The 13,435-nt window shown below is 32.3% G+C and overlaps 1 protein-coding gene across 6 annotated transcripts in view; it reads left to right on the forward strand.

The window, feature by feature from the left end:
• Positions 1-13,435, forward strand: part of LOC139486375 (tyrosine-protein kinase Tec-like) — a 42,833-nt gene that overhangs the window by 18,201 nt on the left and 11,197 nt on the right. For all 6 annotated transcript variants that reach the window (XM_071271254.1, XM_071271251.1, XM_071271255.1 and 3 more), the window contains 6 exons: positions 871-992; positions 2,436-2,513; positions 4,751-4,815; positions 5,508-5,611; positions 9,081-9,169; positions 9,762-9,960. In XM_071271254.1, the coding sequence (XP_071127355.1) occupies positions 871-992; positions 2,436-2,513; positions 4,751-4,815; positions 5,508-5,611; positions 9,081-9,169; positions 9,762-9,960 (657 nt within the window). The remainder of the gene's footprint in view (positions 1-870; positions 993-2,435; positions 2,514-4,750; positions 4,816-5,507; positions 5,612-9,080; positions 9,170-9,761; positions 9,961-13,435) is intronic.

Genomic DNA, 13,435 nt, shown 5'->3' on the forward strand with positions numbered 1-13,435 from the left:
ACGTATGTGTGCACTTGCAGAAGGTTAATTTACATTCAAAATCTTGTATGACGTATGTGTGCACTTGCAGAAGGTTAATCTTGTATGACGTATGTGTTCACTTGCAGAAGGTTAATTTCCATTCAAAATCTTGTATGACGTATGTGTGCACTTGTAAAAGGTTAATCTTGTATGACGTATGTGTGCACTTGCAGAAGGTTAATTTCCATTCCATGCAGCTCATATAATACTGTAGTGTATATTTTTATAAATTGGAGAATGTGGTGTTAATTCAGTGTTTGTAGTCTTTATTAACTTTATTTACAATTTTTCTTAACCAAAATCTAATTAGATTTCGAGCAATTTGTCTGTAGTAAGGGAAGACAGGTTTTCCTGCTGAAGGTCAGCGCTAGCTAGGTTAAAGGTCAACTCTGACAGCATATATATCAGTCTTGGAACAAAAGGGGATTAAATTCATGTTACAATACATCAAAATCTTATCATCCTCATATATTTATTGCTCGACATTAGACAGCAATCAACATGATTAATAGATCATACTATGTTCCACCATAATGTCTGTAAGATACATGTTGACTCTTTAAAAGGAAAGGGTAAAGATTAAATTGTGGTGTTCGGCATACGGAAGCTGACCAAATAAAAAAACAGATAGTTTTGCTTATTAAATCATGTTAATATGCTTTTATATTTTCTTAGAAATTGCTTTATAAAAAATCCATTTAACTTGATCTACATGTATACAGTAGATATTGTTTACTACTTGAATTTGACATAAGCCTCAATCCATCTTCTTGAGTGCCCTTTGATAGGAACAGAGTTTATAATAGAATTAAAAATAATCATTAATGATTTTATAATTTGTATTTTCAGTGATGGAACAGTTAAACATTATCATATAAAGAAAAATACTGAAGGAATGTTTTACATAGCAGAAAAACATGCATTCCCATCAGTTCAGGATTTAGTTCATTATCACAAACATGATTCAGCAGGTAGGTAAAATAATTTTAGGATGTGTGATGGAGGGACTGCTGTTTAAGGGGGTACTGAACACCTTGATTAAAATAAGTTTGGTTCATTATACCCCCACTTTAAACCGCTTTAAAAAAGGGGGGGGTATACTGTTTTACCTCTGTCTGTCCATCCATCCTTCCGTCAGTCTGTCAGTCCGTCCCATAAAATATATTTCGTCCCATTTTTCTCATGAACTACAATACAAGGATTTCTAAAATTTGGTTTCAGGGATTATATAAGTCAGCTATACCATGTGATATGTTTTCAGATTCATCACTCAGTAACTTCCTGTTTACCGAACACTTGCATGATTTTACACATGATAGCAAAGTTGAAAATTTTCGTCACATTTTTCTCAGGAACTACAATACAAGAATTTCTGAAATTTGGTTTCAGGGTTTATATAAGTCAGCTATACGGTGTGATGTGTTTTCAGATTCATCACTCAACAACTTCCTGTTTACCGAACACTTGCATATTTTAAAACTATTAGTATTATCCTTTGGGGGGGGGGACTTGGGGGGGGGGGGGGTTGTATCATCAGTGAGCAGTAGCTTGCAGTTTCACTTGTTTAATTTTCATAAAAATTTTACAATATTTACTTTGACCCTTTGACAAAATATAAAAAAAATCAATAAATTGAACCACACACTTTATCGGAAAAAAAATCATTGGATATATAGAAGTTTGATATATCATTATTTTTATCGCTTAATATTTCCTTAACAATAGAATGTGATTAAAATGTTCAGCTGAATTTTACAGCATCATCTCCCTGTAGTGCTATGTGACACCTTAATGTTTGAAAGCAAATAATATACACATATTCAGGCAGAGATAATATGATGTGAATACATACCCTGCTTTCTGGTAGAATGACAATGTGAGATAGATTTTTAAGGTGATACCTAACACTACAGGGAGATAACTCTGTAAAATCATCTAAACGTTTTAATTACATTGTGTTGTTAAGGGAATATTAAGCTGTTCAATGATCAAAATAAGTGTTTGTCAAACTGCTATATAACCAGTGTAATTTTTCTGATAAAAGGGTTGGTTAAAATTTCTTGAAATTTTTATATTTTTGTCAAAGTGTCAAAGTAAATACTTTGTCAAAATTTTATGAAAATTAAACGAGCCAAATTAATTTTAGTTAAAGTGTTGGGTACTACCTTAAAGAGCTAGTTTGTAAGATGATTTGTCAGCCTACCAGCTGACCAGAAGCATTATTTTGACTCTGAGCTATGTAGTCTGCACTTATTGTTCTCCTAAATGCAGAGAATTAGCAGCGAATAAAAAAATATAACAGGTGTTTAAATCAAGTAATGATTTCCTAACTAGTTTGCTAATCCTTTGTCTAATTCACTATTTTGTACCTGCATATATCTATTAATAGTGATACATGTATTCTTATCTTTCAGGACTATCAACACGATTAAGAAGTCCCCCAGCACCAGAGGGAGGTAAAACAGCACCAGCTACTGCAGGATTTGGTCATAGTAAGTTTAATTTTGGCCTATGAAAAACTTTGGTTGCAATTCTGTTATAGGCTACAAATCTTTTTACCAAAAAATCTTATGACTTACATTGATCGTAAGCTAAACTGAAATGTTCATCAGGCCTAAAAAAAAAAAGATATGTGTTTCCGGTAACATCATTTTGAAAAATAGGGTCGGTAGGTCGGAATTCTTTTTTTTTTTTTTTTTTTTTTTTTTTTTTTGACATCGTAAATGAAATCCGGAAAATTATCATGGTTTTTCCAAGTCCAGATCCGTAATTAGTTTCAAAAACCGGAAGTGTGCCATTTGCAATGTTTTTGAAGCACCTGCTGTGCAAATTTCTTTGATTTTAACCTATTTGGAATACCTTTTGACATTAATAAAATGTTTTACTGGCTTTCTATGCAAGTAGAAGCAAGAGAGAAAAAATATTATGTCATCTATCAGAAGCCTGTGTCAAAAACGGGGTCGGTTGATACAATTTTTTAAAATTTTTTTTGAAGATCCAATTAAAAAGTTAGGGTTGGGGCTAAAAAACAGGGTCGGTCGGGTTACCGGAAACATCGATCTTTTTTTTCTCGGCCTCACTTACAAATATTTTTTTGTGGCAATTTTCTTGTATGACAACAGTGTTCTCCCCAGGCCGTTTTAGAGCTGCGCTTTTCAGCGCTATCACAATTTCTTGCTGTTCTATTGCACTGAATGCAGCGCTATCCAACGCAAGCATGTTACTATATTTTTTTGTAATTTTTTCAAATTTCTGGCTTATTTTTCACTTAGGATCACGTGATCGACTGGTTTACTATTTTTGAATAAATTATTTCCGTTGTATTAAGTAACTCCGCGGGACCAGTCTAATAAATTTTACAAAATGGCAACTTTGAAAGATCAAAATAAACAAAGATTTCAACATTGACATCTATTTTTTAAAGAATATATAGAGGCATGTATGAATGAAATGAGATAAAATAAATTGACTTCATTTCCCCGACGACACTCACAAACTTGTTTTACGAACTTTGAACAAACGATGATTCTAAAAACGATCATACACAGATTTTTTTTTTACAATTTGCCAGGTTTACTATCCATACGAACCCCGAAAATGAGCAAGTCTTTGAAGTATTTATTATCAACTTACCGAACTAATAATTGTTTAATCAGCAATTCTACAGTAATGAATTTTACCATTTGAAAACAATTTGAGAGGATATGATTAGAAAAACAAACCCCAAGCTGATACGACTTGAGAATTTCACTTTCTCGATGTCCAGCTTGGATGAAGCCATTTGAATATTATAAAACGTTAAAAAAAATGAGAAATCATTATGCTAAAAAATGTCCTGTCAAACGTCGTAAGGTTAACAGTACACTGCTACAGTGGGTTATGAAACCAAACACAGAAACTGACAATGACTTTATTGTTGATCCTACATGTTCTGCAACATCACCTGTTAGTGCTAAGAAATCTTCACAGAGGCAGTCTGGTATAGACCCATCATGGAAAAAGACTTCTCCTTGGGTTTTATACACAGATAATATAATATTATATGAATTTACAATGGAGAAAAAAGGACTCTTCTTCTATATCCAGACAATAACATTAACAAACAAAGAGGTAACTTCCATGAGCATGATGAGGACATCATTGAAATCATCGCGCCGTGACAAAGTTACTGAGAATTGTCGAAAATTACGCGCTTACCACAGCGCTATCCAAAAATCCTGGGGAGAACACTGGACAATATTCCCTGTTTTTTTTTATAATAATGAAAATTGTTTCCATATTTTGTGTGCATCCCAAATTTGTCTGGAAGATTTTATTAATTCGTGAAATTTTTGCAATTGAACATGATTAATAAAATGTAGCTACCAAAAGCCATGTTTTTATATTATTATATATGATGGTCAACAAATATCAAATTGATTGAATCATGAGGTGCTTGGATATTAATGTGTTGGCACAACATAACTAGACTAGTTACAAAATCCAGTTGAGTAGAATTTAGAAGATGCATTCAAATCTTATTTTTTCTAGCATCATGCACTAGCTATATAAAAAAGAAGATGTGGTATGATTGCCAATGAGACAACTGTCCACAAGAGACCAAAATGACACAGAAATTTACAATTATAGGTCACTGTACAGCCTTCAACAATGAGCAAAGCCCATACTGCATAGTCAGCTGTTTACTTGTTATTGATGAAATTATATGATATATGCATTTTTATTTTAGGTAAATATGAAATAGATCCCACAGAAATAGTAATAGAACAACAATTAGGGGCTGGATGTTTTGGTGTAAGTATCGGCTTAAAGAAATATTATTCTAGAAAAATATGTGACAGAGTTTATTGAGTTTTTATTCAACAAAAGTAGCTCTACTTGACAATAATAAAAACAGAAGTTTTAGTTATAAAATATGAAAGTATTACCAATGTTATTTCAACTGATCGGGCAGAGCTTACATTTTAATTTGCATAAGGATAGTCTATTCGAAGATGTGTGTGATAAGGACGATTGCCGTTATAATTATTACTGATTTCTAATCACCTATCAGTGTCATCAAAGGAATTTAATAAATAATGACTGGACACTTCATTAATGAGTTTATCCTATAACACTTATCTATAGATGGACTGGTTTATTATGAGCGAACCTGTTAAACTCCGCCCAGTCAAGTGAAATAAATCGAGTAATATCTAAAACATGAATTTTGTAAAGTAATAAGCATGATAAGATTAAAATAACTTTGCAGGACCTCTTTTTCTTAATAAAAGTTGTTTCCCATATATATGTGTCAGAGTAATTGTTCTTTGTTATAATACTGGTTTTAGTGGAAATCTTGTGATCTTTGAAAAAATTGCTTATTTAGATAAAAAATATAGGAAAACTAGATTGTCGTGTGGCATTGTTTAATTTTATCATTGTTCGAAATTTATGAAATAAGTTTTAATTGTAATTTGAAGAAAAAAATTGTTGTTTCATTTTAGACTGTTAACCAGGGTAAATGGAAAGGAAAGGTTGTAGCAGTTAAAATGATGAAGGAAGGCACAATGTCTGAAGATAGTTTTATAGAGGAAGCAAGAACTATGACGTAAGTCTGAAATACAAAAGGGGCCAAAATAGATTCAAAAGGAGGCTAAAAAAATACTATTCATAACAAGAGGGTCGAAAGATACCAGAGGAACAGTCAAACTCATAAATCGAAAATAAACTGACAAGGCATTGGCTGAAATACAAAAGGGGTTAAATAGATTCATAAGGAGGCTAAAAAATAAGATTCATAATGAGGCTTGGATAATTGCATAAGTATGACAAATTTAATATGAAAACTCTGTTGAAAAAAAAGCAAAACAAGCAAAAAGAAAACTCCTTTAATTAGGAAGCAAGAACTCACCAGGCCTCTACATTAACATTTTTTCTAACTTGTCCCTTCGGACAAGTGGCAAGAAAATCAGCTTGTCCGAACTCTTAACTCACTTGTCCGAATTCATAATTGAAAATCTAACATATTGATGATTTATGCAATAATAACACTTGGGCTTTGATTGTACCTAGTAAAAGGAGCATTTTGTAATGTTATATGAATACCGCATCAAAGTACATTTCATTATTTCAGAATGAAAGTTTTTTTGCAAGACTGTGTTCTCTGACTCAATGTCACTATCATTTGTCAATCATTAAATCATCATTTCTTCCCAAACCACTACGTTCCCCTATGGACCTATTCATTCTTTAGTAGTGGTATGGGTTAAACCAAGGACGTAAATACACCTGGCCACCTTGAACATGTATATGAGTAAACCTTTTTAATTTATTGATGATGTCAAAACAAGCTTTTACAATTTATTTTGATTTGTATATACATTGATATATATGATCATGAAGTACAAACACATTTTACAAAAAAATCTGCCTTTTTAGATTTTTTTTTTTTTTTTCATCTTAAATTTTTATATCATAGATCTTATCAAATAAAAACTTTTTTAATGTATTGTTATGCATAAAAGCAAAATCAAATGAAGCATACTTTAATTTGATATCTTAAAGTTTAGGTAAAACTCCATATGGAGGTGCTCCTAATTCAAGGAAGCTTATACTAAGAAGATACATTAACATTGGTTTCTTTCCCCTTACTTATATCCCCCATGGTCAATGGCTGCCAGCATGTTCAAAACTCCAAATCAGAGACATATTATACAAGTTTTATATGTCTCTGGTTCAATCAATGAATAATTATTTCATTAAGTATGATCAATAAAACAATCATTCATATTTTTGGGAATGTATAAGTCTTGAATTTGATCTATTTTTATCTGACCTTGATTTTTCACTTGTCCCATCGGTATCCGGTCGTTCCAGCCACAAACCGATCCGGCCCCAAGTCAATCCGGCCCAAAGTCGATCCGGCCCAAGTCGATCCGGCCCACGTCGATCCGTCCCCAAGTCGATCCGGCCCCATAATAAAATATGAATAAACTATATTCACTGTATGGAGGAATTTGTGACAAATTTGAACAGTATAAACGGAATTTGCGAAAAGTGTCGATGATGGATGACAACAGGTAAGTGAAGTATTGGAGTATACTAGTTAAAGAACTATTTTTAATCGATACGACACTGAGTGTTATTGTGTCTCTTTGTATAGCAGCTCTGAGGGGGGATAGGACCTTTATCTGGACTCCGGGATCGGGTGTTTTTAAGCTCGGGATTTCGGGATTGACCCTTTCGGGATCCGGGAATTCTTTTTTTCGAATTTCGGGACCTCGGGATTTCATGTTTTAAGCCCGTGATTTCGGGATCAGGACCCCTCCTACACCCCCTCCCCCCTCAGCTCTAACATATTTTAAAAAGTGAAGATATTTTCCATGTTTTACTCATCATAATGTCTTGTGTAACCAAATCATTAGTCTAGAATTGGTTTGTTTATTCAACAATTGTCTGATGATTGTGAACTAAGGTAATGCCACTCGTAATCACTTAATTCAATTAAATCCTGATTAATTAAAGTTACGTAATCAACAAGTTCTTTATAGTTTGATCTTTTGTTTGGTGTATATAATAATAATTAATTGTATTTATAAAATCGGCAAATCAAACAACATTTCTCAATTTGAGAAATTTTAAGAACTTTAAAGTAAAACAATATTTGTGGTTATGTATCAGCTTGGGAATTGGCTTGTATCGTTGTGTATGTAACTATTTGTTATTACACAAGATGAAAGACTTGTTAGGATCACAGTCAATTGAAAGAAAATGCTAAATACTGCTGATTAATGTTGATGTTTGAATTCTTTATATACGTTTTAATATAATTATACCCAATAATCTTGAAAACTTGTACTAAAAACATAATCAACCTAGTTGTTTTATACTCACTAAAGAAAATATTTTTCAAAGGCCTTTTTTTTTTATTTACCGTACACCTTTTACATTATAATAAAAATCATAAACATTTATGAATTACAATTAATATATATCTTTATTTTTCTTCCTTATAAATATATTTTTTATTGGGGCCGGATCGACTTTACATATGGGCCGGATCGACGTGGGGCCGGATCGACGTGGGGCCGGATCGACGTGGGACGGATCGACTTGGGCCGGATCGACGTGGGGCCGGATCGACCCGAAAGCGTCCCATCGGACAAGTAGTATGGTGAATCTACTTGCCCAACACCTGTGTCCACTTGTCCCGGACAATCTGACAAGCGTTAATGTTGAGCCGTGCTCACAATAGTCTGAAATATAAATTAAAAGAAGACACTATTTTACAAAGTACTAAAAAACAAAAAACAAAACACCCATATAAACACACTGAAATTAGCTTTCATTCATCCTTATGTTAGAACTTTAATAAAAGCCTTGACATACAAAAAAAAGAGAAAAAAATACAGTGTCAAAAATAGCTTTGTATTAAAGAGACTTAAAGTTGCAAAAATGATAGAATTGAATAAGAACAATCAAGAAGAATAATGATCAAATGTTTAGTTAATGTCAAAAAGAAAGTAACCTAAAAATACAGATTTACAAATCTTAATGTGCAGAGTTTATTCAACAATGGACTAATAGCCACTTTGTATGGTCTATATCTTCCAAACTAAATGATATAAGAATAAGAAGTTTTGGTATGATTGCCAATGAGACAAATATCCACTTGAGACCAAATGACTAAGATGTATGCAATTATAGGTCACCATATTTATGGTCTTCAACAATGAGCAAAACCTAAACCATATATAGTAGGCCACAAAAGGGTGCAACATAACAAATTGTAAATTGATTCAGTTTAGAAAATTAACAACCTGATTTATGAACAAACAATAGACTAAATAACAGATTTATTTGACAACAACTAAAAAAGGAATTCTTAATAGACACAGAATTCAATTCAGCAGAGCAACATAAGAAATGACATCAACACTGATATCTCAATAAAACGTCACAGCACCAAGGACAATCTCTCTTGTAAGTCTCAAACTTATACCTAAGTAATTATTCAAGTGGTAGTAAATGTCTTGTAAAGGCTTGTTTTATTTGAAAATATCTCATTTAATTTTCAGACAATTAAATCATCCAAATTTAGTACAGTTGTATGGTATTGTAACTAAAAGACGGCCACTTATTATTGTAACAGAATTAATGCCATATGGTAAGTAATGAAGAAAAATATGTCACCTTTTTAGCTTTTGCATTTTTTATGCCCCAGTGATTAGGTGAAGGGTTCTTGAATTATGTCCCTTTATAAATGAATAATTGCTGAATACACTCTAACTTTACTACATTGCATATTTACAAGCAAGGGCATCTGTGCCCATGGAACACATTCTTTTATTTTTTTCTACTTTATTCAACACAGACCTGACTTTGCCTTTTTCCTATTTGATGTTGCTGCAAGTCAGAATTTTGTAAACAGGAAATTATAGACAGATATTTGATAGGAACTACTTACAACAGACAACAGTATTTTCTATAAAGTTACATTATGTTGTGCATCTTATGATCAGTTTGTCAACCATTTTGAAGCCCTGCCAACGTTGGCCAACTAGATCATAGTCTCAGCAATGTTGCTGTTCATCTGAATGTCTTGTACAGCATTTTATGCCGACAGGCAAGACATATCTCTGTGTCAATTCTTTATTTTTTTTATTAAAAATCTGTCATGTTTAATAAAAAAAATACACCATTTAGAATTTTCTGAAAACAAAATAATGTCGATATTCATCTCCTTTTGAATTTTACAGGTTCACTTTTAACTTATTTGAGAAGACATAAGGCAAGATTAATGCCTAAAACTGCAACATTATTAGACATATGTTCTCAAGTGTGTAATGGAATGGCTTATTTAGAAAAACGGAAATTCATTCATCGAGATCTTGCAGCAAGAAATTGTTTGGTGGGAGAAAGCATGGTTGTAAAGGTTGCTGATTTTGGTTTAGCTAGGTAAGAAACTTTACGTGCTAGGATTTCAATGAGAATTGAAATACTGGTACAATTTGTCAGTCCATATTGATTCCTGGTTTCAAAAGCATCAGTTTACAGTCATTTTTGGAATACATGAATCAATTCAATGTGCTTTGATTTTAACAGGATTTGATATGTACTGAAAATTCAGAAATTATTGGGTGATTTTTAAAGAATTGACAAAAATGCGAGTTTAATTATTGCAATTTCCAAAAAAGTGCACACAGGTCTATATTTCGGTTATCAGAATGCAAATATGAAGCTTAGAAATGGAAAAATATTAAATACTAAACTCGTTCAAAGGGTATCTACACGTCTCAATCTTCAGAATCGCTTATCTAAAAATACTACCATAGCTAACGTTTTTAACAATAAAAATCGTGGTTACCCTTCTATCGATAAGTGTCATGCCAAAAAATGACTTACGTGTCCCCGTCTTTCCACCAACAATACAGTAAGGTCCACATTTAACGGTCGCACATTTTCTCTAAATTTTGAAACTGATATTACTTGAAAAACAAACAGTATTATTTATTTACTCACATGAAACAAACCGGGATGCGGTATTCAGTACGTAGGTGAAACTGGGCGATATTTATCTAAACGCACGCAAGAACACCTGTATCGTTTTAAAAGACCCAATAAATTCAAAAGTATCATTTATCAACATCTTAAGAAGCACAGTCATCCTATTAAATATTTAACAGTTCAACCTTTAGAAGTAGTAAATAAGCAGCCTGGTGAATCTCATTCCAAGTTTGTACGATCACGAAAAATAAATGAATTAAATTGGATTAAAAAATTACAGACAGTCTACCCTCTCGGTCTTAATGATAATATCATGGGAATTGGCAATATATCAAGAACCGATTCTGTTAACATTTTGGATATAGTTTCTAAAACTGTTCGTAAAAATCGTTCTCATGGACGCAGAAAAAATCGCAATCAAAGAAAATTTCGGACCAACCATACAAATATTTCGGACCTAATTTCCATTTCAAAAAACAACGGCAGACATTATCTGTTAACCAAGCTTTGTTCTTTACCTATAAATAAATTAAATAAAATTTTAGAGGATTGCAACACAATTTCATATTACAGTCCTAAGTATGAAATTGTCCAAATTATAATGGCATATTGTTATTCTAAACTGTTTCCAAAAATTGATCGCCCTGAAGATCATAAAAAACATTTTATTAAAATAAAGTATGTCAATAAAGGTTTTGATTTTGTAAATATTGCCGGTATTTTTAACGACCATTCTGTTAAAGACCAAATTCCTGGATATTTTGATAATACTGAACTCCCTCTCATTTGTTATATTTACAAGAAATCTACCCGAAAATATGTGTTTAATTATAGCCAATTGTGTAAAGATGTAAATATCACTGAAAATACACCTATGTCGTGTAATTGCAGTAATTCAGAATACACCTATGGACCAATTTCCCATGTTATAACAGGAGACCTTAACATCGTTTGCGACCGAGAGTTAAAATCATTCCTCAGTAAAGGACCTAAATATCGTCCCCCGTCAACTATTAACTGGAATGAGTGTCGTAATATCATCAACGACTCACTCCGCGCCTACTGTTTGAAATGGGTAAAACGGGAAAAAGCTGACAAAAAATCTTTGGACTCTTTTTTTAATTCAGTAATGAAGATAGTTGATATTCGAATACAACATTTTAAAGAACATTTTACCCTCAACAAAAACTATAAAAACCCTATTTCGCGTATCAAAAATAAACTAACAGAACTAGCCAAGGAATTTGTTTTTGTCCCGGCTGATAAAGCTGCTAATAATATCATTATTGTTTGACGTAAATTTTATATAGAGGTTCTGCAAAAGGAAATCACGAATTCACCAACATTCCAACTGACTTCATTTTCAGAAAACGACATCTGTAACAAACATAAACTTTTAGCTACTTCTTTACAAGCAGAACCAAACACAATGAAAGTCCCAACTATGTACTGGCTTCCGAAGCTGCACAAAAAACCTTACAAATATAGATTTATTTCATCTTCCAGCCATTGTTCAACTACTAAATTGTCTGTTTTACTTACTAGTACACTTGGTACAATTAAAAACCTGATAATAAATTGTTCAAATAAGGCCTTTGAAAATAGTGGAATTAATTACTTTTGGAGTGTCAAAAACTCGTTGGAAGTTCTTGATAAATTGCATGCATATATTGGTGATTTTGAATCTGTTCAAAGTTTTGATTTTTCTACCCTATATACCACTTTGCCTCATATTCTTATTAAGAAAAAAATCACATCCCTAATTAACTGGGCATTTAAAAAGTCGGAATGCGAGTACATATGTTCAAACTCTTTTAGATCATTTTTTAGTAGCAATAAACAAAAGAACTATGTCAATTGGACATGCTTTGATACTATTTATGCACTTGAATTTTTACTTGATAACATTTTTGTTCGCTTTGGAGATTCCGTATATCGTCAAGTTATTGGAATTCCAATGGGGACTAACTGTGCACCACTTATTGCGGACCTGTTTTTGTATTGTTATGAGTTACAATTTATGACTAAAATTAGCAAAGACCCATCAAAACAACATTTGATACATAAATTTAACAATACTTTTAGATATTTGGATGATATATTGGCTCTAAATAATGACGACTTCAGTATGTATACTAAAGAAATTTATCCTGTAGAACTTACTTTAAATAAAGCTAATGATAACAATGACCACTGCCCTTTCCTCGATCTTGATATCTATATCATAAACGGGAAGCTTAATACAAAAATTTATGATAAAAGAGATGATTTTTCATTTCCTATTGTTAATTATCCATTTTTAGATGGTGACGTTCCCTTGTCACCATCTTATGGTGTTTATATATCTCAACTTGTACGATTTGCTCGTGTATGTAACAATGTATTAGATTTTAGCGAGAGAAATTTATGTATTACTGAAAAATTATTACACCAGGGTTTTCGATATCACAAACTGGTCAAAACATTTACTAAATTTTATCACCGGTATAAGGAAATAATTCGTAAATATAACTCAACATGCAGACATCTTATACGTTCAGGTATTTCACATCCAAAATTTTATGGAAATATTCTTTATAAAGCACAAAAATGTCAGTATTCTCCTCAGAAACTAACAAAACCTTTAAATAGACTTATTAAAAGGGGATATAGTTACGATACTGTTGTCAGGTCATTAAAGATTGCATATTTTGGCTTTAACATTGATTCACTGATAGGGTCTTTGCATCGGAACTAAACACATTTATTTCTAAAAAAACAGTTGTTGGCATGACACGGGTTATGTTCTTCTCATATATTTTATGATAGTATGATACTAAACCCCTAACGGGAGGGATTGTACCTGATATTCATATGATGAAGACATAATCTTTCAATCAGTTTAATTGAGGTCTGGAGCTGGCATGTCAGTTAACTGCTAGTAGTC

This window comes from Mytilus edulis, chromosome 8 (genome assembly GCF_963676685.1).
Source record: "Mytilus edulis chromosome 8, xbMytEdul2.2, whole genome shotgun sequence".
NCBI classification, from domain to species: Eukaryota; Metazoa; Mollusca; class Bivalvia; order Mytilida; family Mytilidae; genus Mytilus; species Mytilus edulis.